Here is a 25,195-nt window from a genome sequence, read left to right as displayed (position 1 = left end):
TTGGTGCTTTTGGTGAAGTAAGGGGAGCTGAAAGCATGAATGCAGAGAACACCAGATGCTGGAGGACTCTGGGAGAAATGTGGCACTTTCACTTTTAGAAAAGCACAGACAGAGCAGTGCAGAGTTCATTAACGTAGACATCTACATTTAGATGCAACCTGTAAAAATTAACGCACCGGTAACCCCCTATAACAATTTCTGTTTCTCTGACTAATTACCCCATCACCTAAAATCTCGTCGCTGACTCAAACCCTTCAAAAACGATGGTTATATCCTCACCTAGCTGTGGTTGAGCTCAGTTCCATTTCATTTGTTCATGTCACAACATACCATCAAGGCTGGGCAGGATGCCAAGTACATCTTCTGGGCTACTGGCCAGCAAGAACACGACCACTCATTCATGATTTCACTCAAAAACACAAAATCTGATGCAAGGAATCTGACACCTTGACTAACCACGAACCCTGCATGGGTTAAGAATCATTTCAGATTCCTCCAAGTTTCTCCCAAGCTTCTCATTTGCCTGTGATGACATTCCAAACAGAAGCTGCCGTCATGCTGCTCACCCCAGACCAGCTGATTCTGACAGTAGCACCGAGTATAGCAGGGTCAACTTGAACCTGACAAGGGTGATAAATTCTTAATACAGTCAGTGGGCATGGCAAGTGGATGCTGGCTGAGGTGGGGCGTCTATCTGTGTATGAGATCGCGCTGGTGACTGCGGAAGGGAGGAGGAGGGGAGAGGTGGAATGCCTGTAAGGGAAGCCTGGCAATGTTTTGGGGGGATTGGGGCAATCTGCGTCCATGGAGCAGGCCAAAGGAATGTGGTGGAGTGCACAGCTGCCCTGCTCTGTCATAGCTGCACTGTGCTGTCTGTCTGAGAAACATAAAGCTGCCAGTGTTGTATGGACCTCCCATGGCTCCGCGGGCCTGAGATGCACAGCCCAGCGTGAACGAACTTACACAGGCTCCAGCCAGGACAGCCGAGGCAGGGCTTGAAAGTAACACTAGCCCCAGGTCAAACAGTAGTGTATTTTAGCTATGGCCGGTCCATCAAACCAACAACTTGTAGCAAAACAGCCAGAGTTAAATCATATTTTTTCTTCTGCAGGCTTATACTGCTGAAGGACTGAAATGACAGCTGAGCCAATTACGCAGTTAGCTTCCTGCACATAATAATGCACAGTATGCAGATGCAACACACCCAACACAAACCCACAAACCAATTCCCAAAAGAGATTAATATTTTCTCTAAATCCAATGTATGTGCTTTGTGTACAGTGCCTATTTAAATTAAAAGATGGATTCCATATTTTTAAACCCAGGCCATATTAAAATGTTGATCCATCATTTACAACTGTGCATTGCATAATTCAGTTATACTGATCTCTAACAACTGATTTGTGAGGGTCCATGATCTTTTTGGCTGGTCCAAGAAGAGTTTTCTCTGTTAATCCCTGCACATCCTGTATTGGGTCAAGCTTTGTAATACAATCAGCCAAGATTTTCTCACATTTGTTGTGTTCAATTTGGCATGAAAGAGGGATTCCATTGTGCTAGATGATATTAAATATGCCGTGCCAGCCAACTTAGAAACATGGATGAGAAGGGGCATATGTTGTCCTCATTTGTATTATAATACAAGCACACAAACATGAGAATGGCACATCTTCTCAGGTTTGACTGTATTTCACTGTAACTCAAGGAGGATGAAGAAAATACGCTGAAGTGGGAAAATTAGTAAGTTTAAAAGAAATGAAGTTTGACCAGGTGTCACTTGTTTCCTGTTATTATTCATTATTGTTATTGTTATTTGCATGCTGACCGGTCACAACAGGAGTGTGAGGCTTTGCTGCTTGCCTGAGAAGATGCTACTCGTTGCCTGAAGCTTACATGCGGCCTCCATGTGTTTATGGGGGTTAGCAAGGGTTCATAGGCTAACCACAGAATTTGCACTGTCCCACTAGTTATCCTCACTACACCCCCCTCTTAAACAACCTCTTGGCAAAAGTGGCAAATGTCTGGGGGGTCACACCATCCCATGTGCCAATGGAGCTGTCTTTGGAAGTAAAATTCCTCTGTGGGTCAGCCAGCCTGTGTCAGACCAAAGGCTTGTTAAAGGTTTTTCTCAGCGTTGATTAATGCAAGATATTCTCATAAGATTACAATAATGGAATCATGGTAAAGCATATAATGCATCCATTATAAGGCAGAAATAGCATCATTTACAGCTATTTAGAAAATGTGACGGGACACAACTCAAATGTTTGCTCATGATGTCATTGTTTCAGGTGATGATGATAAGCAGGGAATTTATTCTGAAAGTACGTCTTGATGCTCTTTTTGTTGGACAGTTATGTGAAACCTGTGGCCAAAGCGTACAGCTGCAAGTCTAGTATTGCTTGACTATGGCTGAGGATGTCTGACAGGACAGAAACCCATCCAGCATTGATTACCAACTAATTATAGACTAAGGAAGTGGCAGCTTGTTTGTTTCTGGGGTTGCTGAGGAATACATTTGCACTTCTGCAAGGGTTCATGTGATATCGAGTGTGAATTCCACTGAGCACTAAGTGCAACCTTCTCTATCTGGACCTCGCAAGATCTCTCTCGACTCTCAGTCCTCACTTAATTCTGCCACCCTCTGTTTTCACAGCCTCTGTAGGTGGTGCCTCCTGAAGCCCTCTTTCACACCCCGTGTTGAGATTTGAATAAACATATGTTGCGTTAATTAGGAGTCAGTGCCATGGTGCGCCTAAGACAGGAAGGCGTTCTCCAGGAGCCACTTGGAGAGTACGAGCTGCCACTAAGGCTCTCTAATCAGAACCGTTTACATGGTGATTAGGAGGAACAGCCCCTCTCCTGCTTTTCACAGCACCCGCACACCTGCTCCCGGCGCTGCCTCACACGCACAAATACACCCAAACAAAAAAAGCCAGACTTCATCACATTTTCACTGCTGTCTTCAACAAACATGCCAACGCTGCAACACTGGGTGGGGGAATGAACCGGCCTATCATGATGTTGATATAATGATGTTGTTATTGTCAGGATGCGGTGCATAGAGCAAAGATGTTCTCTGGTAGAAAATTAGTACAAAATCTTTTTTTTTTATTTTATTTGATTTGATTTCTGTTAGGTTGCTACAGACAATTTTTGAAGACAAATAACTTTTTTTTCAAACCCAGAAACTAGAAACCCAATTGCACCTGATGATGTTGATGTAACCAAGTGTAAAGTCTGGAGTGACTCTACAGACAGTGAATGGGAAAGTTATTTTGTGGACACACTGAATGTTTGAGTTATCACACACAGATTAGCTTTGGCACTCAGTTTTGAAACTGAAAGCGTCCCCATGCATCCCCATAAAAATTTCCAGAGAAGTACCCACTTTTCACACTTGATGACATCATCACCAAGTCTGAGTTCTCTGAATTTTTCACTTTGAGAAAGAGTTGTTCTCATTGACTAGACAGGTCATATGACAAATTGAATTTGTTAAATTGAGCTGTTTTCCACTTTGATAAATCTCCCATTCATTGTTTTCATAGCTTCATATTGCTTTGGGTTGGCCTGTATGTTGCAGGCACCAAAAGTGGATTCAAATGAAGTGAATGCCATGGTTCAGCGTCTACATGGGTTTGATTTGTGAGCCATGTCTGTCAGGCATGTCATGCCCACCCACATCGGCGTAATGTCAAGACACTGATATTTATGGCCAAGAGTTATGCATTCAAGAGACTCAGTTGACATAAAACATAAGTGAGAAGGTTTGCAGAATAACTACAGAATAGCACTGGTGATGTTATTATAAATACTGTAAGGAGGTTCCACCTCTTATGTATACTGTATATATATAGATATATAATGCAGTCTATAGCAAGTGCATGTTAGATGCATAGCATAAACGAGTTTGACATAGTGAACACTGCGGTCATGAGTCAGGGCAACGTACAGCCTCCTCAGGTTTCACAAGGGGGGGCGGTGTTGGTGGGGCGCTTGGCCCTTTCCATTCTGTGCAGATTCAGCGGGAACAAGCTGTAAACCAAGTGGTGTCAATCTGAAGGCTTTATAACTCTATAACGCTGTAAGCCTAATGTTAGCCAGTAATAAACAGTGGATCCATTACAGACCAAATAAAACTTGGCTAGTGTCCATTTTTTACAGGTTTTATTCAAAAAAAAAATTTTTTAAAAAATGTCCAACTTATCATCGCAGAGTTTAATTCCCAATATCTGATAATCCTCCCTTTTTCCAGGGTGGCTGCAGTCCCGATACAATATGGGATGTGTGACAGTTTTAACAAAAAAGTATCTCAGTTTCATTGAGCGGCAGGGTGACACTCTTAATGAAGACATGCTAAGACATCTGTTGATGTGGCCGTCTATCACTTCTAAATCTGTCAGCCCATGGAAGTTGCATAGAGGCCATCCACCCTTGCTTTTACTGCATTCCTCTCCCCAGCCATCAGGGTTTTACATCAGTGTCCAGTTGCACAGCTCTGCCTTCTTATGTCCATGATTATTAGGGAAATTATAGTTCACTATTTATAACTCCCACTGACGCTCTTATCCAGAGTGTCTTACATTAAACTAGGCTATAGAAAAATGTCAAATCGTTTCGTACAAATAATGAGATAATTACAGATGCTTTGGCTTGACACACCTTGATCAAGAACATTTGGATGTGTGAGTTTCCTAAAAACCCTAATTAAATGCTTTACCCAGTTCAGAAGAGTCATGCCTCATAGCTGTGTTGCTTCGTGGCAGAGCAGATGAAAACCACCTGACCTGTTTGTAACAGTTGCAGGAGAAAATGCAAGCTGATCGTGCTGCACAAGGTGATGGCTCTGGGCGCTAACCGGAAGCAGAGAGAATGGAGCAGAGGAAGTAGTGACTCCAGCCGGAGGGGGGGGCCACGAACTGACACGCCTGGCCGGCCTGGCCGTGGTGTCGCTCACACTGTGGCCCTCGCACCATCCGTGTCAACACAGATGACTTCAGCGGGTGCCCTTGTGAGCTCACCTTGCTAGGAGAGACACAGGAAGTGGGATTAGAGCAATGACAGTGTAAAGGGGGATAACTGTGTCATACCTGCACTGGGGGGGATTTCATCTATTAGAGTTGGTGTGTGTGTGTGTGTGTGTGTGTGTGTGTGTGTGTGTGTGTGTGTACGTGTGTGTGCATGTTCACACACATGCAGCTGCTAATACCCCGGGGTTATCTGTTTCATCTGTGTTTACCAACGAGATCCCCTCTTCAGGCTGGGCAGTGGAGCCACCACACAGGCCTCTGAAACATCTGAAAGAGCCGAGGCTGCTGCTGGGTGGTGCAGTCGCTCACCCCACAACTTTCAATTTCACTCACACTCAGGCAAAACGATGCATGGTTTTTCACATATGACAACACAACAGAATGTCAATGATTTAACAATTGCAGGAAAAGTATTTGAACTTTAATTTTGCATATTTGACTGTGGTTGAAACTCCAACCTAGCAGGATTAAAAAAAAAAAAAAAAAAAAAACCTCTGACAGAATTATTTGCAAATCATATTGGTCCAAGTCTGAATTATTTTATATATTTCAAACTATACAGCAAAGGCTTGTTCCACTGTTAAATTGATAAATTGAGTCCCAAGCCAATTCTTAGGCCAAAAATATGCTGCTACTCCTGTCCCACCAAAATCAGGCCTGCATGTGCTCCTTCTTGGTTTAAGAAACAAACCTCTTCATACAAGATACATGCACATATTTTCCTCTTGCTCAGTTTCTGCTCAAAGACCTCTGTATATGAGTGAAAATGAAAATTTCAAAGTGGGCTCTCATTAATAAATTAAGGGGAAACAGGGAGCCGTTAAATGCTGTGATTGTAAACTAGAGCATTTTTCGACCAAGAACCACGTTTACAATTTGATGTGATAAAAAAGTTTCACATCTTACTTTCACACCGTAACAAATGCCATACATGTAAATAAAGGTGTGAATATGTGTGTGTGTGCGTACGTGCGTGCGCGTGTGCGTGAGCGTGCGTGTGTATTTTAATGATTTACGACAGACAGCTTGAGAGATATTATTCAGCCTACAATGCTGTATCTTGTTTTTTTACAATGTTTGTGAAATGATTTTTTTCTCACATAGACCTTGCAAACAGTGGTTTTGCTTTTCCCACCTTTCATATCACAGTCATTGGCCTAATTGTGGCTTGATAACGACACATCTGAAAATGTTTAACCATATAATTTAGGTTCAGAATTAAAATAGGGTTAATGAGGCGGCCAGGCAGTTATATGTAAAAATAATATTTAAAAAATAAATTAAAAAAAGCAAACTGAGAAAAAAAATATTGTGGAAGCGATTGATTTTTCATGACCCTCCTACCTATCTTTGGAGAGGCCAACATATACATTACATACAGCATAACCCTGCGAAATAGTATGTAAGAGATGTTTTATTTTAATTTAGTTTAGATTAGTTTATCTTTGATTAATGAATGGCCGAGTTTGTGAACACACATGCCATGTAGAATCTGTCGGTTTGATTAATTAACACTTAGTCGGGAATTTTGTCACACAATCTGCTGTTTTCTAAACTTCCTAATAATTTCGTCTCTCAAGTGAGTTTATTGTAGGTTCTCACGTGCTTTCTATTGATACCTTCGTATAGCGTAATTATAGACGCATTATAATAGGCCTATAATTACTAAAATCTTAATTCCGCTGCTGCAGGTCACTTAACCAAACTTTGGATCGAAATGTCGTGCAGTGTAATCAAATATCCTATAGTAACTGTAAATATACCTCGTGCACAGATTAGTCTACACTAACAAAAAAAAAAAACAAAAAAAAATCAGTGTTCCTGTAATGTGCCATGGGAATTTATAGTGTCTGTAGTGGGGATACTGTGTGACCACAAGTATTTATTTATTTATTTATTTATTTATTTATTTATTTATTTATTTATAATCATTGTAATAGCATATCCCTATTTGGGCTTATAGTTTTTCTGTGATATATTCTTTTAAAAATGATTGTAGAATTACTGTATTTCTGATACACATGGGGAGTGTGGCTGATTTCTGGTCCTCTGATTAAATAGGGGATGGTTCTTTCATATCTGGAGCCTATCAACGTCCAGACTCTGCACGAGACACACCTCCAGAATATTACCAGTTACAAAATGTATATATCATAGGCTAGAAAACTGGGCATGTGTTTGAGTCACTGGCAGCGACTCCTCCCGTCAAAAAAGACAAGATAATCACCAACTCGGGAAATAAAGAGTGTAAACAGATAAATAATCCAATGAGTTCGTACAAGTGAGGGATGTTTTTTGCATTTTAATTTAGAGACTCTCACCGACGGCTTGCCAGTCACCGCAATTGTCGGGAAACTTTGTCAGTGACTTGCGAGAAACTGATAGAAAACGATTAAGGTGCAGGTGAAGATAACACTGCAAGCTTTTGCTTTGTGATTTTTTTTAATTGCACAGGCTCTTATTCAATTGGACGAAGCAGCAGAGACTTATGACATTACGCACAGACCGGGAGCCGGGCTGCAAATGGGCGGCATAGGTGGCAACCTCTACCTCAGTATGTTGAATGGGACTGAGACGCAAACTTTCGGAAAGGACGGCGACATCAGCAATCACCTTCACCGCGGCGGCAAGGACTTGGCCGAGTTCAAAATGGGGATTCAGGACGCGAGGTTTTACTACCCGGACACTGTTCAAAGCGGGCAGGACGCTCTGGCGCTGCCGTACCACTCGGACCAGACGGTCGGCGGGTACGGCGCGCAGCCCGGCAGGTTTTATGCGCAGTCCCTCAGCAGCTGTCCGTACGGCGGCGTGCGGTCGCCGACCAGAAGTGCGGCCGGTCAGGGCTACATCCCGGCTGCAGGAGACGGCTTTTCGACAGGCGGTAAAGAAGTGTACCCCGCCTCTCCGGAGAACTACCCGGCAACCTTTCAGCATGGCTACCAGCGCCCTCCGCTCTACCCTATACCTGGGCTACAGGTGTGCGGGAAGACCCAGGCTCTCCTCAATAACTATCCACTATGGGCCAAGTTCCACAAGTTCCAGACCGAGATGATAATAACCAAACAGGGGAGGTGAGTAACACACAGCCAAAACAGTCATCTCCATCTTCCCAAGCCAAACACAGTGCACCAGGCCTTCTGTCCGCTTTTATGGGATATTAATTACTGAAAAAATGAGCAACACATTCCAAATTACGCACGGGTATCCGATTGGTTTGTCAGACACAGAGGGTAAAGTCACTGAAATTTAGTTTAACAACTTTTTACGAGCGAAATATCAGTTTATCCTCCTCCTCAAGCTGATGATTAGCCTACATTTATTCTGACAATTCAAGGTACAGACTTTAACTTGGTATAATTTGGGCTATGGAAGTGATTTGTGTTATATAAGGGTTGAAATGGACAAATTAATATTTTATTCAGCAAAAAATGCCTTTATTAGGCCATGTTGCTGCGTGCCTTATGGTGATCACTTGAACGTTTGGTCAGCTTTTTAACGCATAGGTGACTTTACTACTACATCCATACAGGTGAAGTTGTGGGGGTGCTGGCCGGAGTTAGATGAAGGAATGACTGTAGGCCTGTGCGCTTGACAGGAACTTGACACCATTTAAACAACTGATGCGTTTACAATTAATGTTTAACAAGGTAAAGGCGGCTTCCTGCAGTTTTGACGGCTCTTGCGTTAAAATGGTTTGATTTGCAGCGGAACAAAGCGTGAACATAATGGCCACTAAATTTGAGCAGAAAACTGGACAATCTGCTTAGTATTTCTGAAGTGCAGCCCGAGGATAAACACAGAAGTTATTAATAAAAATATATCTATAAATCTGAGACACTCCGCGGAGAATGATTTATGAAAATGTGTAGCCTATCCTTTAATTAGCCTATTTAAACCATCATTTTTATTATATTATACATAGTTCTATACAGTGGGATCAGATTAAAACAGATTTCTATTGGGGAAAATGCAGTTCAGAATTCAGAGAAATTATGTTTGAGAGCCAGCAGACTGGGCTACAGGAAAACATTTTGACATCTCTGCTTGACCCCCTACAGTCAATATGATGGGGCCTCTGGGGGCCCCTTCCCACCTCAACACCAGAGCTGGGCTCCCTACTCCCTAAAAAAGTAATCAATTACCCTTTTCTCGTTAAGGTAATGGACAAAAGAAGCATCACCAGTAACAACACTTACAACCCCCAAACTGCCGACTGCATCCTTTCTTACCTTTAAAAGAAGTCAAGACAGACTCCTTTGATTGATCGAGACATCAAATGTTCATGTCATCCTTTTTTTTTCTAGAGAATTAAAGTCAAGTTCTCTTTCACATCTCATCAAAATCAGCTCAAACTGAGAGGATAGAGCTTCTGAGTGGGCGAAAACCACTCGGGGATGATGTGATGATCCGGAGGTTTTTGGACAGTTCGGTTTCAGTGCATCCGGATTTGACACATAAAAACAAAAGTAGTGACTTTTTTGCAGGTGACGTTAACAGACCACTGCAACTGAATTGGTTATTTTCTTTTTCAAATATACAGCTTAGCCTACTCGTTTCTAGGAAAAGTGAAGGTGATAGTGTAACGCGTTACTGTCAGCAGCGCAGCACCGTCACAGAGGCAAAACGGCGCTGCTGGGCCCCTCTGATGGGTCACCGAGCATTAACATGCAGTCACGGCGATGAGGATTCATTTACTAATATGCGACACGTCTGTTTGACAAAAGGTTTCAGGCCATAAGTTTCTCATGGCGCAGATCTCTGAAAAAAACAAGTGCGCTGTCACATAATAGGACATTGATATTTCCGGTGAATTGGCTTGTCAGTTTACAGCAAGACCAGCTTTGCATTAAAGTCAGTGTTATAATTGTCATAATTTAACTCACTGATTATGCATGAATACAACTACAATATTTCTGGTAACCCTCTATTTTATTTTATTTTATTTATTTGGTGCCATATTTATGTTGTATGTTATTTATGATTTAAAAACAGGTTTTTAGGAAGGAGGAGCAGCTGTTTTATAACAATAACTTTTACTGTCAGCGACTTTACACTCCCGCTGGCCTCCACACTTTTATTTTCTCCAGGTGTCTGTAGGCCTGCCACTGCAAACCTGTTGGATCTTTATTCTTCCTTAAATTAAATTAGTGAACATCACTGTGAGTCAGAAATGTGCCATTGTGCCAGTTTTAGTTACCAATCTTTTTGAATGAAGCATCAATCCATTATTTATATTAACTGAGATTGCAAGATGCAGTGTGACTATGGTTGCCCTGCTGCTGCTGTTTTTTAATCATTAAACTGTGTGTGTGGAAATAATGAGACACTAGAGAAGAAGTGAAGAAGTTTCTTTCTTTCTGAAAGAGTAATTTTCATCTATGTCAGTGTGTATTTATTTTCTCACACCTTTACAATGTGTGTGTGTGTGTGTGTGTGTGTGTTTGTCTATCTGTCAGTCTGTGTGGGCGTGTGTGCATATGCATGCACACACACACACACACACACACATACACACATTTACCACAAGAAGCTCTGTGTGTGTGTGTGTGTGTGAGTGCATGTGTATGTGTGTCACTTGACAGCAGCAGAAATTGCAGAGGCCTTAAAACCTTGGTAATTAATGTAAATTTCATTTTTAAAAAATTACATATATCCATGTCAGCCGCATCTCTCTCTCTCACTCACGTGCACAGATCCACACACATGTGCACACACACACGCGCACACACGTGCATACTCAGACACACAGAAACTATGTCAAAGTGCTTGACATTTTTGTGCAGTGTTGTTACCGCTGCGAGCAATAACAACAGTTGGATTGAAACACAGAAAAGAGAGAGGAGGTGTTAGCATTCCACCTATGACAAACACATTTTTTCATTACGTGCAAAACCACAAACCTCATATCCTCAAATATTCAAATCTAGTCAATACGAATATTCTCTCCCTCTTATCTTAAGCAGATAATCTCATGCACAGAATCATAAATTGGCAAATGCAGCTAATGCATGCCAAAATACGGCTGTATTTAGGTTCCAGGGCACAGTATGAGGCTTGTGCAGCCATTTGAAACAAAACTCAAACTTTGTTTTGCAGAAGTTCACTCAGTTGTGCAGAGGTGCAAGAAAAAAAAAAAAAAAAAAAAAAAGTAAAGATGATTTTCAATATCAGAGGCAATATCCTCCTTAAATTTTCAGCTTAGGTTTTGACTCCTACAGTAATTTTGCATCAATTTTATGGGAAAAGTCTGAGGGCTGCAATGTTAATCAAAACCCTGCTAGCTTGGAGGATGGGAGAGGGAAAAAGGAGCTGGGTAGAGAGAAGGGTCAAACACCACTGAGCCTTTAGATGGCCATGCCGAGAAGGTGAGGCACCTTTGAAGTTCAGGAAGTAAAAGGCTAGATTTTTTATTATTTTTTTACTTTCTTCAGCCTCTGCTCTCTTCTGGTAGACGGAGGGTATACAGCAAGGCAGATCCCTTAGAAGTTTGCTCATGTACCGCGCTTGGGCTTTGAAATCTACAGCCATTTCAAGGCCTGTGGCAAGGGGCCGAATTCTTATGCGCTTTTCAAGTCTTCTCTCTCAAATAAGCTGAATTCATATTGCCGTGGAGTCAAGGTTGATGCCATTTCAGGCTGTGCCCTGTTTCACTTTGACTCATGCTATGGGGAATGTACATCGAAGTACATACATTTGTTTTATTATGTGTTGAGGTGTATTTACATATTATTGCCCTGGGGATGGCAAACAAAAATACGGTATATTTGTTTTCTAAGAAGTCAAATAATGAAGAAAAAGGCCCGTGCACTGACAAAAAGGCCCAAGGGACTTTTCAGATCAAATAAAGTCATTATATAGTGGTAAAAAAAAAAAAAGTGACTAAAAGTGAAACGAGGGAAAGTGAAGCTTTTTTTCTTTGTTCATTTGTTTAACTACTTCACTCCTCCTGCCCACCTGGTCTCCTCCTTGGTACGTTTTGAGTCAAGAGTGCAAAACTTTTTCTCCTCAAAAATTTTCCAGGACGCACAACACATGTCGGTTTTTGTTGGTTTTTCTGTGAAAATAGCAGTTAAATATTAATCCGATCATGATTTAAATAGGGTTTGTTTCTAAGTCTGGCTTATATGAAGGTATTTTAAAACTATTAAATTGCTCAGAGTATTTGTAGATCATCAGCCTGCCATGACAGTTAACAATTTACCTTTTTTTTTTTTTTTGCTGGTTTCAGGTAAATATATGATTTGACCAGCCATATTTATAAAGATAATCAATATCTCTGAAATCACACCAGCATGATTCTACTTCCTCACTTACTGATCATATGCATTTTAGGAAGGAGATAGGACTGACTAATTTTTTGGTGTAGAGATAATGCTGAGCTTCACTTCAGGAAGGAAGGAGGAACTATGCTCACCTGCTCTCTCTGCTCCACTGAGTCCATCCTGTAACATGTGTCAGTCGGATGTCTGGTAAATTCTGACAGAGGAAATTACCCTTTGATGTGTTTCACCAGAATATGAAATGTTATTACAAGGCAACACAACGAGTATCAGAGCCTTATCATAGGTTTTATTTCACCGAGACGCAGAGCTCACATGAAAACATCAAAATAAAATGGCTCAAAATAAATGAAGAGTTTTGTTCCAAATTCTGAGCTTTACAAAAAGCGACACCTACGTTTATAAAAAGACCATGAGCACCTAAATAAACCAAGCACTTCCTTTTTCAAAGGACAGAAGGTACTAAACAAAATTTATACATTTACAAATCAGATACTCAGCTGCTGAAAGTTGAAATGCAGATAAGGTTGTTGTTGTTGTTGTTGTTTTTTTCCAAAATTGTTAAATCACAAATCAGCTGTTTTATCTCATGTGCTTCCAGCACCAGTGGATGTCACTTTAGATATAAAGCAGCCTGCTTGGGGCCATCAGTGGTGCTGTTTCAAGATGCAACATGCAATTTTTTGGGGTGTTCAGAAGCCTTTCATGTTGTTAATGTCGCTCTCTCTCTCTCTCTCTCTCTCTCTCTCTCTCTGTCTCTCTCTGAAAGCAGAAGTGGGACTATTTCAAGGTTTTGACAGCATGACTTGTCACTTCCTGTTCAGCTGTTTATGTGTGCAGCTTTTCGCAGAAACATCTAGTGCCAATATTTTCAGATAGCTAAACTAGTGCTTCCTCTTGCAGTATCGTTAATCCACTCTGATTTGGTACCCAGTTACAGATGAGAGATACAGTCTACTGATTATCAGGCCAATTTGTATGTGCTCTTCAATGGGCTTAATATAAAACACTGAGGCAGAGTGGAATGGAAACACTGTTTTTCTTTATTCTTATTTTTCTTTTTTCAGACAAGACAAGACAAGTCAAACACTTCAAAAACAGATGTGCAAAAGCCCAAAATTCATATGATCAAATAAATTCTGGATTGCATCTTTGAGCGAGGTCTGTTTCTGTGCTTTGGGACCGCACACATGATCTTCTTACCCTTGAATGGTAAGACAAAACCTGCCGCGGCCCGTCCCAGTTGGGTCTTTCTGGCTACATGACGAGTCCAGTTCAACAATCAATCATAGTTGTCAGTGAAACACAATCATTGCAGCAGCCTTTTAGTGGCTCACCCAGAACAGGTGAAAGGTGTCTTCTTCCACGTCAAGTATTCAATACAAGTGAAAACAGAAACTAGGCAGTTCAGCATATGAATGGATCCTCACTTGCCACCTACGCTAATGACAGAAATTTAGAAAGTAGATAGTTCTTGTTTTTTTCTCTCTACTGATATTGTCGCATTCACTGATCTGCAGCCTTTTATAGGAAATCAGAACTTGAGGGGGGAAACCAAAGAAAACACAACACAGAGATGTATTTGCATGTGGGGGTGGCTCGTAGGCTCAAGGGCCCAATGTGTAGGATTTTATTTTTACCGGAACTGTGGCAACCGCAAGGACATTTATACACCTCTGCCCATTGTTTGGCAGTATTCTAGCTCATTTTTGGCCTTTGACCTGGTTGATGCACAAATATAGGCCTGTGGTTTAAAAGTTGTTGCTCAGGGGCATTTTGTCAAAGGTTGGGCACAGTCCATACTGCAGATCAAACCCACAGCTCTTCAACCACTGGACAGACTCCCTAACCAAGCTGCCAAAGTGCCACTGTGATTCACTGGAAACTTGACAGTAATAACGAAGGGCTGGTGTTCCCTGTGTGTCACCCAGGCATCTGCATACATGAATACTCATAACTGTAGTTCAGTACTCTGTCAGACAAAGTACCATGGAAACATATTAGTGGTAGTGAGCCACCCAGTAATTCAGACAGTGCAAATAGTGGTGACATTTAGAAATCAAAATAAACTGTGTGGATGTAGGGTGGAGGGAGGGGGGTTGGGTAGACAGAGGGCACAGGAGGAGAAACCGCGGGGGGGAAACAGAGGTTAGAGAAAGGGAAAGGGAAAGAGCAGAGGGTGGAGGGAGGAGGAGGAGGGAGGAGGGCAGGGTTTGTCCTGGGGATGTCAGGCTGAAGCTACAGAGGAGAGGGGGCTCACCGGGCAGACGACTTTTCTACTTGAGCGCATCCGCTGATTCATCCGGACAGGAGTTCAGGTCCAGTTTTTGTCACCGCGAGTACGCTTGATCATCTGTGATGAAAACATGCCAGTCTACAGCTGCTGCCGGACACAAGCACACTTTAACACCACTAAACACACACATCCTCGATTTTGTATTCACTTATTGGGGAGGAAACGTCAGGGCGCATGTTTACTGGACGTTGAGATCACCATTTCAGACCACAGCTTGTCGCCATGTTTAACAGGGTACCGCAGGATTCATTTCATAAGGCATACCTAAAGTAGACTTGACATATATCTTCTGTTTAATGAATCAAATATAAATAACTTTATACTGAACAGCTAGATGGGGCACATCATTCCTGTTATTCAGCCATATACTGTGGAGACATCTGAGCCTTCTGAAGCTTTCTAAACTCCAATTTCACTTCTGTTTTACCTCAACGAGGGAGGGGCGCTCAGTACAGTGGAATTCCTTCTGTCAAACCATGTGGCATGGTTGTTGTGTCTTACTTAGACAGTTTTAATATCTGGAATCATCTTCTCTGGACAGGGATGTGTGAAATATCTGTGTGAAATATGTTTTAGTTTAAGAATAAACTGTTATTCACGGCAACGGCAGAAGGAAACATTTGTAAATGGAGGGGAAGGAAACTCACTGATGGACATATCAAATACACATTATACATTACTGTATATATTGAAAAGGGGAGTGGAAGTATGATTATTCTGCAATAAAAACAGTTTCAGAAAGAAAGAGGGATTTTTTTTTTTTTTTTTGGTGTAGGCAGGGAAGGCAGCTTCTGTAATTCCAAAACCCTCCTAATACAGTGTTGGAGTAAATTATTTATGATTAAACATGAAGCAGGTCTTTTGCAATACCTATTAGGATACGTATTCATTCAACTTTGATGGATAAGTGGTAGTGTGAGGGATTTCTTCCACGTTATATTTTAAATATGCAGCAAAATCAAATCACCCCCTGTCATTAAAACATCAGTCTGGGCTCAGATTGAACCAGGCCAGGGATGGCAGGTGGTCTGCGGGCCACCAGTCGCTCATCACTCATCTGTGTCTCTCTGAAGATGCATACATGACATTAGCAATGCTATACAGCCTGAGGTACTATAGGCAGTGTCAAACAGCTGGGCCAAATGTCAGGCATGCTTCCCTGATTTATCAACACCAGATACACTCTGGTGACCTCACACAGACCTATGTGCAGTGCAGCATCATATACAAGTGCATGTGTCATAGCAGTAATTGATAAGTATGTGTCCAGTAGAGAAAGGTCAGGAGGTTATTGTCTGCATGCTGAAATGGATCTGTCCTAGTCTGTTCATCCGCAGCTCTGACACCACTGATCATATTTTGATGGAGGCAATGATTTTTACTGTTACACTGGTTAGCTTAAGGGGGCGCACTGCAATTAAAGGTCAAAACAAGGGGACATGTTTCTTACTGATTGGCCCAGAGGGCGACTGTATCGAATGTGGGAGACGACATGTTTACTGTAGCTGTGTAGAGGAGAGGGCATCTATAAAAGAGCAGTGGCAGATCACTCAGTAGGGTTGGGGTTGATGCGTTGAGTGCTTTTCTGCCCACACTATGCCCTTATTCACACTGAATGTGTGTAAGATGTCAGTGAATATGCTGCTGCACAGCGTCTGGAGTGTGTGTGTATCTGTGGTTTCGTCTCTTGATGCCTATGTGTGCATGCAGAAACAAGATGAGTGTGTGCATCTTTGTATTGGGTCTCCATGCCATGTGTGTGTGTGTGTGTGTGTGTGTGTGTGTGTCTCTCTGTGTTTTGCCCAGCTTCCCCTCACATGCCCTGGGCTGTACTACCTGGGGACGCCTGACCTCCCGGTTACCTCATCTCAGTGACGGCCTCTGTGATCAAAATCAGCTCACCATGTAAAGCTCCAGCAATCAGGGCTTCTGGCACATCTTTTATTAAGAGCTCCATTAAATATTCACCTACAGTCCCTCCCTGTCAGCCCTGTCGTCCACCCCTCCCCCTTTACTACCACTCCGCTCCCTCAGCTGGTGAACCGAAGACAAACAGAAATACAGTTGTGCACTTTATCGGGTGCACCGGGAATCACCCCCCTGTCCTATTTACCTTGCTCTTCATGTGGAGTGCTTGAATTCATCTGTGTTTCGTGTTAAAAACTGTATTTAACATCATTTTCACTGACTTGTAATTTCAAAAGGCATGTTGAGATCTATATCTATATCCATATCTATATCTATATCTATATCTATGTCTATATATATATATATATATAGAGAGAGAGAGAGAGAGAGAGAGAGAGAGAGAGAGAGAGAGGGAGGAGATAATCCATATTTAGAAGTAATCTACTAAAATATTTACATCCCTCCATTCTGCTATATGTCTGCTCTTGTCTTTGAGCCCCCACCCCGCCCCACCCACCCCCCCAAAAAATGTCTGTGCACGTTCCAGCACAAGTGCACAGTTGGATGGGGGAAGGGCAGGGTCAGTCAGGCTCCCAGCTGTTTTTGACAGTGATGACGGCCGAAGAGTACCATATTTGTAATACAAACAGAGACTAAATGTACAAACCAAGCTACACATGTCAGCTTGGGAGATGCTCTCCTGATAGAGGAGCCATAACGTGGAAAACACTCTTGTTATTTGCACCTGGTTTTCTTCAGCAGATACGTGGCTGGTGATGTGACTTTGTTTGAATACCACTGATAACTTTGACCTTAATATGGTCTGGTCTGCATGTGCATCCTCTCATCTTTTCGAGTATTTCAAGACAGGAACAATGAGAGCAGAATGCCAAAGATCATTGAAAAATAGTTCAGGTTAGGATTTTGCTGCCAAATATCTGTAGATCAACTATGATATGGTCTTATAATAGAATAGTAATCATGAATATGCTGCATAGCTCCTTAAATGCCTTGAAAGTTTCAGTTCCAGTGTAGTACTCTTCTGCATGTTTTTGTGGAACTGTTAAAAAAAAATCCACCCACATTATTAGCATTTCTCATTAAAACCAGTTTCACTGCCATGCCTTTTTTTAAAAAAAATGTTACAAGTGCAGAAAGTTTTCTTACTATTTCAAAGGCGCCTACATCAAAATATGATGGCATTTTTTATTATTATTATTATTATTATTATTTAAGCTGTTCATTTATGTTTCTCTTGTCATTTTCCACAAAAAGGAGGAAGATGTATGTCAGCAACAGAATATATACTGTAAATATCCCCGGCAGAAATTAGAAAGACAAATTTTACACTGAAATTTGATGATATAATGAATTTTCTTTTTCACTCTGTCTCTGTCTAGGAGGATGTTCCCCTTTCTGAGCTTCAACATCAGCGTTCTGGATCCATCTGCCCACTACAACGTCTATGTAGACGTGGTTCTGGCAGACCAGCACCACTGGAGGTACCAGGGCGGCAAGTGGGTCCAGTGTGGCAAAGCAGAGGGCAACATGCCAGGTAAAATCATAAAACACAACACAATTAAACCCACAATGACAAATCATCCTCTGTGTATTGCTTTAAGGCCCGTGAACTTGAGTGGCATTTCATTTCCATAAACTGAGAAGAGAATACAAACTCAGATATACCAGAAAATAGCTAAATAGTGTTGAGTATATGAATTTAAAAAATACTGAAGTGAAATGTATCCAATGAGATATGGGTCCTCTTTTCTTAAAGCTGCACTAGGCAATATTTTTACATTAAAAACACCCATTTACCGGTTGGAAAAATGTGCGTGCTGTTTGCGGTTTGCTTGCAGTTTAGTGATGTCACGTTAACATGATTTCTGAGGGGTGAGTTCACATTTTTCAAACGGTTGCAGCAGCTGTGGAGATGTGAAGCTGCTACAATATTGTTTCTGCATGTTTGAGAAAAGTCAGGCTACCATGGTATAACTTTTGATGTCAAATCATTCTTATTCAAAATGTTCAAGTGATACAGCGCTACAAAAAGCGACCAGCGCATATCTTCTTTGGCAGTTGTAAAACCCCTGCAGACACCTATTCTCTAATGTCCTGCATCCAGTGAAATCTGGAGCTGGAGTGTCAGCTTTACTCAAACACACTCCTGAAATCAATATTTATAACCACACTTCTAAATTCAGCAGACACGGATTCAGTTTTTACCTCTGTTTCCATTCGTGTCTCTCACTGCTCGGGCTGTCTCACTCTACCCATTATTTTTCTGTTCACACCGTAGGGAGAAAAGATCTAGAAAGGCAACAAAGAGGGCTTTTTGTGTGTGAATGATGTTATACTAACCACAGTTATAAAAACGGGTGAAACTGTTTGGTGTTGTGACACTTTTGAGTGTCAGGTGTTGTGGCGAGGTAGGTGCTGATGTGCTAGTGTAGTGGAAACTGTGGTAAAAACATCTTTAGAGAAATGGATTTAATGGTATTTACGTGGTATGCATATATAAGGTCAGGAGGGCATTGCGGTAATGCTGTGAACTGTGTTGCTCCTGAAAGAATATCATAAAAGCACATTCTGAGTTTAGAGCAGATGAAAGGCAGACATTGTTACCTATTGCCTACATATTTTAGACACATTGTGGTGTACAGTAGAGTAGTAGAATTTCCGTTTTCACCATCTCCTATATCAAGTTTAACTAAATTCTGGCAGTAGGTTAACACTATAAAGGTGTTTTTAGCAGGACCGAGTGAGGGTGTCTGACCCAAACTAACACTAAAGAATATTGAAAACTGAATGTGTCCCGTATCGAGAGTGATATTGTGCACAGCAAGTCTTAGAAAATGTAATGCCCTGATTTTATATGTGCTTTTCTTGGTGATTAAAGTAATTCTGCTTTGCTTACAGGGTTTAACAAGGCTTGTGTTTGACAGGAAACTGTTCTTGTACCTCTTAAAATTTCACTCAAAACACTGCAGGCAACCAGAGAGATAATGTGTGTCAACAAGGGAGATCCCACTGAAGTTCATTTCCTCTCAAACTTTGCACTGATGGCAGGCTTTCGTGTGATGTGTGCGTGCTTCACCTCCTTCACAGCTTCACCTCTGACACTGATTTAGGTCATAAATATATAGATAAAGCTGGAATTAGATTTTTGAGAATATTTAAGTGGGTAAAAGTGAGAATTATGAAGGTTTTAGCTCATGATTTGCTATTTGTACCAACAGGGAACAGGATGTACATGCACCCCGACTCTCCCAACACAGGAGCTCACTGGATGAGACAAGAGGTGTCATTCGGCAAGCTCAAGCTCACCAACAACAAGGGCAGTACCAACAACGTGGCGCAGGTACTGGCCTTTTCCTGCTCTCTGTCTGCACCTGCTTGTCTGCCTTCACCCTTTTTCTCGAATTCCTCAATTTCTGTGTTTCTTCTGCATTTTTCCGTTGAAGGTGCAGAGGTGGACAAATATTGAGAGCTGCTATGCAACATTTTTTCTTCTCTTGTACAAGTATATTTCAGCTAAATTAAGTTGGTAAGATGAGCGCACGTCAACCTTTATGGCTCATCGCTCTTAAAAAATGAAGTGAATTCACAACTGAGTGTTGACGTGCAAACACGCACGGTGATGACCTTTGGATGAATCTGATTTTTCCTCTTTCAGATGATTTACCTGATTAATTACAATGAGAAGCCCAGGAGCTGAATAATAATTATAGTAATAATTATAGTTTTATTTATATACCCATTTTCAAAACAAGGTGCAACATACTGTACAAAGTCAGATTAAACACAATATACACAGTAATATATACTAATAAAATAATGATAATAAAATTACATATATTAAAACAAACTTACCAGAACGGTAAAATAATAAAACAGAGTGAGAGAGTTCTACAATTAAAATAAATTAAAAGCAAGTCTGAAGAAGGTTTTAAAACATGAAACTGATGTTGCCATGCTGGCAGAATCTAGAGGGCTGTTTCAGAGTCGAGGGACCCCAACCACAAAATACAAACAATACTGAATCACTCTTTAGACTAACCCCAAAATTACTCAAATTGACAGGATATTTACTGTTTTGAGTCATATTTGCAGTTGTGTTGCAGACACTTGCGTGCTCAAAATGAAATGACTGCAGGTTGCATGCATATGTGAAACTTGGATGGTTAGCTTGTCATAGCCCCTGCATGTCCCTCACGCCCTCCTGGACCGTGTCTCTCCCTCAGATGATCGTGCTCCAGTCCCTCCACAAGTACCAGCCTCGTCTTCACATCGTGGAAGTGAAGGAGGACGGCACAGAGGACCCCTTCCTGTCCGCCAAGGCCCAGACCTTCGTCTTCCCTGAGACTCAGTTCATTGCTGTCACCGCCTATCAGAACGCAGATGTAAGTCACTCAGCGCCATGAATCACTTGACACTTTGTTGGCCCGTTGTCCTCAGCTGGAGGATACCAAGATGTGTTTTGTATAATAAGGTGATAGAATAGATTTTAAACCTGCAGATATATCACCAGATGTAAAAAATAATAATAATAATAATAATAATAATAATTTTGATGTGTATTTTTCTTGAAAACAGTGATGCAGCTTCAAGGCTTCCAAAAATCACACTGCAAAAAATCTCCATCTTAAGTCTCTTAACATCTTAACATCCTGTTTTTTCTTAAAAACAAGTGAAAAAAAACTGCCCGTGGGATGATGGGATGAGATAATCCCTCTTGTTTCCACTTGAATCAAGTCTCATTTTCTCGATACAAGTGGGTTGATCTGCCTTGTTCTGCTTTGTATTGACTTATTGATACTACTTTTTTTAAAATCCTGAAACAAGTGAAACTGCATTGGCAGTGGCAGACTTTTTTTTTTTTTTTTTTAAGAGAAATACAATATTAAGACTGAATATGTAACTAACTGACATGTAAAGACAGTTTTTTTTTAGTGCAATACCCCTCCAGTTTCTATCTTGAGGTTTAGAAATCAGTAAATAATGTCAGCACCACATTTTGGACAAAAGCTTTGATTTGTGCACGTTTGCATTATAGATACATCATTTATATTTTTAGAAGCTACTTAAGTATCAACACAGGCTGCTGTAGCAAGGTTCAGCACCAAGTCATCTCACCTCACCAGACCCCTGAGTTACGCCTCCTCAGTGTGACTGTTTATGGTACAGTAAACACCTGTGAACATGCATTGTGTAACACACCAGAGAGTTACTGTACACCAAGTCTGTACACTCAGTCAGGTGTTTAAGTGTGTGTATAGTGTGTGTGTGTGTGTGTGTGTGTGTGTGTGTGTGTGTGTGTGCCCACACCCAGGCTCCAAACATGAACTCTGTCCCACAGCAAGCAAAGACATTGCATGTTATACTCATTAAATAATTATTATTTCTGGCGATCTCACTCATGCTTTATTTTTATCTTACCCAGTTACTCACTAACTCTTTTTTTCCCCATGTCTATATTCTCTCCCTCTCTCTCTCTCTGCCTGTCCTGTCCTTGCCCTCCTGCTATTCCTTATACAGATCACTCAGCTGAAAATAGACCATAACCCCTTTGCTAAAGGTTTCCGTGACAATTATGACACGTAAGTAAGCCCGAAAACAAATAAATTAATAAAGACAAAAACAAATTCCACCGATTCCAAAGAAGCTGCACTAAAAATGTCCTGGATGATATTCATATAACATATCACGCTTTCGATATGGGAAATGATAGATTTTAATATTGTACTGCTGCAGAATGCCGCTGTGAAAAGGTGTGAGGGGCTGTGAGATGTTTGATAGATAGTTTGAGGTCTGGGCAGGAAATAACACCTTCTTCTTTTTCCTCTTCTTCTCACACACTCCTCGCCTCCACCCCCTCCACCCCTCCTCCCTCCCTGCCTAGGCTGTACGCTCCTCCTGACTCTGATCGCCTCACCCCCTCCCCTACAGAGAGCCAGCAGCTGCTGCCGGGAACCTGCTACCCCCAGGGCTACCTTTCTGAGCAGTACATGAGCCCTCTTCCGCAGAGCCGCTTCTATGGCCGAGAGCCCATCAGCATGGGCCAACAGCCCAAGGATCCCTCCTCCAGCCCCAGCCCGCACAGCCGCTGGTACCTGTCGCCCCAGCAGAACGTGGCCTCCAACCGGCTCGACTTCGCCTCCTCCTATGACGGGGATTTCTCCAGCAATAGCTTCTACAAGCCGTTCCCCCTGCAGACTTCAGCCCACCACGCCCTGGGCTACTATGCCGACCATCCCTTCGCCTCCGCCAGCATGTCTGTATCTGGGGCCTCGTCGGCAGGCTGGAGCACCAGCAGGCCCTCCCCTCAGTACCTCAGTCACGCGAGCAAGCCTGGCCCCAGTCTGGGTTGGTTCAGGCCTGTGTCTTCCTCTTCCTCTTCCTCCTCTTCCTCCACATCACCTGGCAACCCCAGACTCCACCCCCCCTCGCTCCTAGAGCCGCTCCGGCCGGCCCTGCTACAGGACAAGCCCAAAGACACTAGCGGGGTTATTGGAGAGGACCCCTGGCTCGAACCCCCCTCTGTCAAATCCGTGGACTCAGCCGACTCTGGTTTGTTTGAGGGCGGAGCGGGGGAAAGCAAGAAGAGGAGGGTGTCGCCCTACACTTCCAGCACTGAGAACTCCCCGCCCACGCGCAGTGTGGAGATCTGTGAGAAGGACAGCAACAGTGACGCAGGCTACTACGGCTTTTACACCCACTGAGGACCTCACACCTCGCCTTTGCCACAGCCACAATCTCTCCGTCTCACCGTCTTCCCATCTCCCACCTTGTGCCAAGGTGTCTCCCTTGTGGCCACATGAATCTGCCTACCCCAGTAGGGTATCCAGGTATCCAGTAATGATAAAAGGGCTGGAGCACCCTCCCATTGGCTGCAGACAAAAAATGGATTGGCTGCAACATGACAGAACTTTTCAACTTTCAGCTACTTTCACATCACCAGAGCCCACACAGCGCAGAGGACCTCTCTGTAGTTTGAAGGTCACTGTCAAAGTTAGTGGTGACCAAAAAGGGCCGAGTTGATGTGACTAGCCAACGACACTGCCCTAGAGACACCAAACAGACATACAGACGTGTGACTTAAGCCTTTGAAACATCTGGAGATTAGAAAAAAAAAAAAAAAAGATCTGCATATGTGCTTGCTGACAGGCCCCTGCAGGGATTGTCTGTTCTTTCTGCATTAAACTCTCTCCCTTTGTCTCTCTGTCTCTCTCAGCCATTCACACATACTCACCACTTACAACTGCAATATGCTTACATTCATTTCCCCACATTTTGCAGCAGCACAACCAGGTTTCATACGTGCTGAAACGCCATTCGCTCCTCTCACGACCCCCCGCACCCCGCCCAACACACACACACACACACACACACCTCCCACCCTCCAGTACGTCTGGGGCTAGTTCCCACTAGTGACATCAGAAGAGCATTGCAAGCTGATAGCAATGACAGTGCAGAGGCCAGTGTCTGGAATTACTGTAGAGGATAAGGGAGCTTAGCAAGCACATGGTCTGAAGTAAGGCTGCTAATCTCTCTCAACCCTGGTAGGACAACCTTTCATGTGTGTGTGCGTGTGTGTGCTGCTGTAAGTAAATCAACAGCCATAGCAGAAATAGCAAGCCCGTACAATTAAAGCGAACACACATATTCCGCAGAGTTATTAATGTAACACCGGCGCAGTGGTAAAACACAACTTGAATACACATAGAGGTTTTTTTTTTTTTATGACCAATGACAGTTTACTTTCTCATAGACTAACCGCACACTTGCAGAGTAATTCAAACGTGATGCAACAGATTTTTCTTTCTACCTGTTAGCATTGTTAGGTATTACATTTTGCCATTTTGCAACCTATAGCACAGAGGAAGACGTGATGACATAAAACCTAAAATAAGCACTTAAATGTTTGGTTCACCGATGATCTAAAACTAAGACTGATTTTTCTCCTCCTCGTGTGTGTTAACAAACTAGTTATCCAGCATGATTTCACTTCTTGGCACCAGGGGTCAGCAAGGCCTGTTTGCTTTACAGGGTGAAAAAGGCTTCATTATAACACAGGCCCAGCTTGATCAATCGATCAATCTGAAAATGCCTGTCACCACAGAAATAAAGACCAAGATCAATAACAGTATTAAAGTACAGTTCAGACAGACAACACAGCCTGGAAGACATTATTGGCAGTGAGAGCTGTTACCACTTTAAAACAAATGCACACACTCCACCCATGCAGCATTAACAAAAGCGCAATATATCACAGTATAAACCAAAAAGCTATAGTGACAGAATCATAGTATTTAGACGCAGGTAATCACATATACATCTAATCTGAGCTCCACTTTGACCTACATATTTGCTTACAACAAAGAACAAAGGTGGTGTAGTAGCACCTCAGTGCACAAATCATCAAGGAAATGTGCATCATTAAGCTTAGGGAAAACAAGATGTGGTTGCATCGTAGCCACTGCCATGCAGGATTCACCAACCGGTTCTTGTAGAAAGTGGAGCAACAGTGCAGCGGAAGTGCAGCACCTGTGTGAAAAGTGGGCCATGTGGAGTGGCTCCATGTGTAGATAAACAGACAAGGCACTGTCACCCCCAGACCAGGCAAACAGGAAGCACAAAGTGACCAGACAGACACTCTGAATTTCCCCCCCAGTGTT

The 25,195-nt window shown here is 42.3% G+C and overlaps 1 protein-coding gene across 1 annotated transcript; it reads left to right on the top strand.

The window, feature by feature from the left end:
• Window positions 1-7,309: 7,309 nt before the first annotated feature.
• Window positions 7,310-23,702, top strand: tbx21 (T-box transcription factor 21). The gene is made up of 6 exons (XM_030077372.1): window positions 7,310-8,104; window positions 17,918-18,072; window positions 19,757-19,878; window positions 20,762-20,920; window positions 22,056-22,117; window positions 22,420-23,702. Exons 1-6 carry the CDS (start codon window positions 7,557-7,559, stop codon window positions 23,237-23,239), a joined length of 1,866 nt encoding a protein of 621 aa, XP_029933232.1. The 5' UTR covers window positions 7,310-7,556; the 3' UTR covers window positions 23,240-23,702.
• Window positions 23,703-25,195: the final 1,493 nt, after the last annotated feature.

Source organism: Myripristis murdjan, chromosome 19 (genome assembly GCF_902150065.1).
Source record: "Myripristis murdjan chromosome 19, fMyrMur1.1, whole genome shotgun sequence".
NCBI classification, from domain to species: Eukaryota; Metazoa; Chordata; class Actinopteri; order Holocentriformes; family Holocentridae; genus Myripristis; species Myripristis murdjan.
Note: the sequence above shows the minus strand (reverse complement) of the source record. Positions and strands in the feature narration are given on the sequence as shown.

What these genes read in the sequence shown, in the direction of transcription:
- tbx21 (XM_030077372.1), top strand. Translation starts at nt 7,557, where the DNA reads ATGGGCGGCATAGGTGGCAACCTCTACCTCAGTATGTTGAATGGGACT. An exon ending in AGCAGAGGGCAACATGCCAG is followed by an intron (nt 18,073 to 19,756) that starts GTAAAATCATAA and finishes TTGTACCAACAG; the next exon opens with GGAACAGGATGTACATGCAC. An exon ending in TTCCGTGACAATTATGACAC is followed by an intron (nt 22,118 to 22,419) that starts GTAAGTAAGCCC and finishes CTCCCTGCCTAG; the next exon opens with GCTGTACGCTCCTCCTGACT.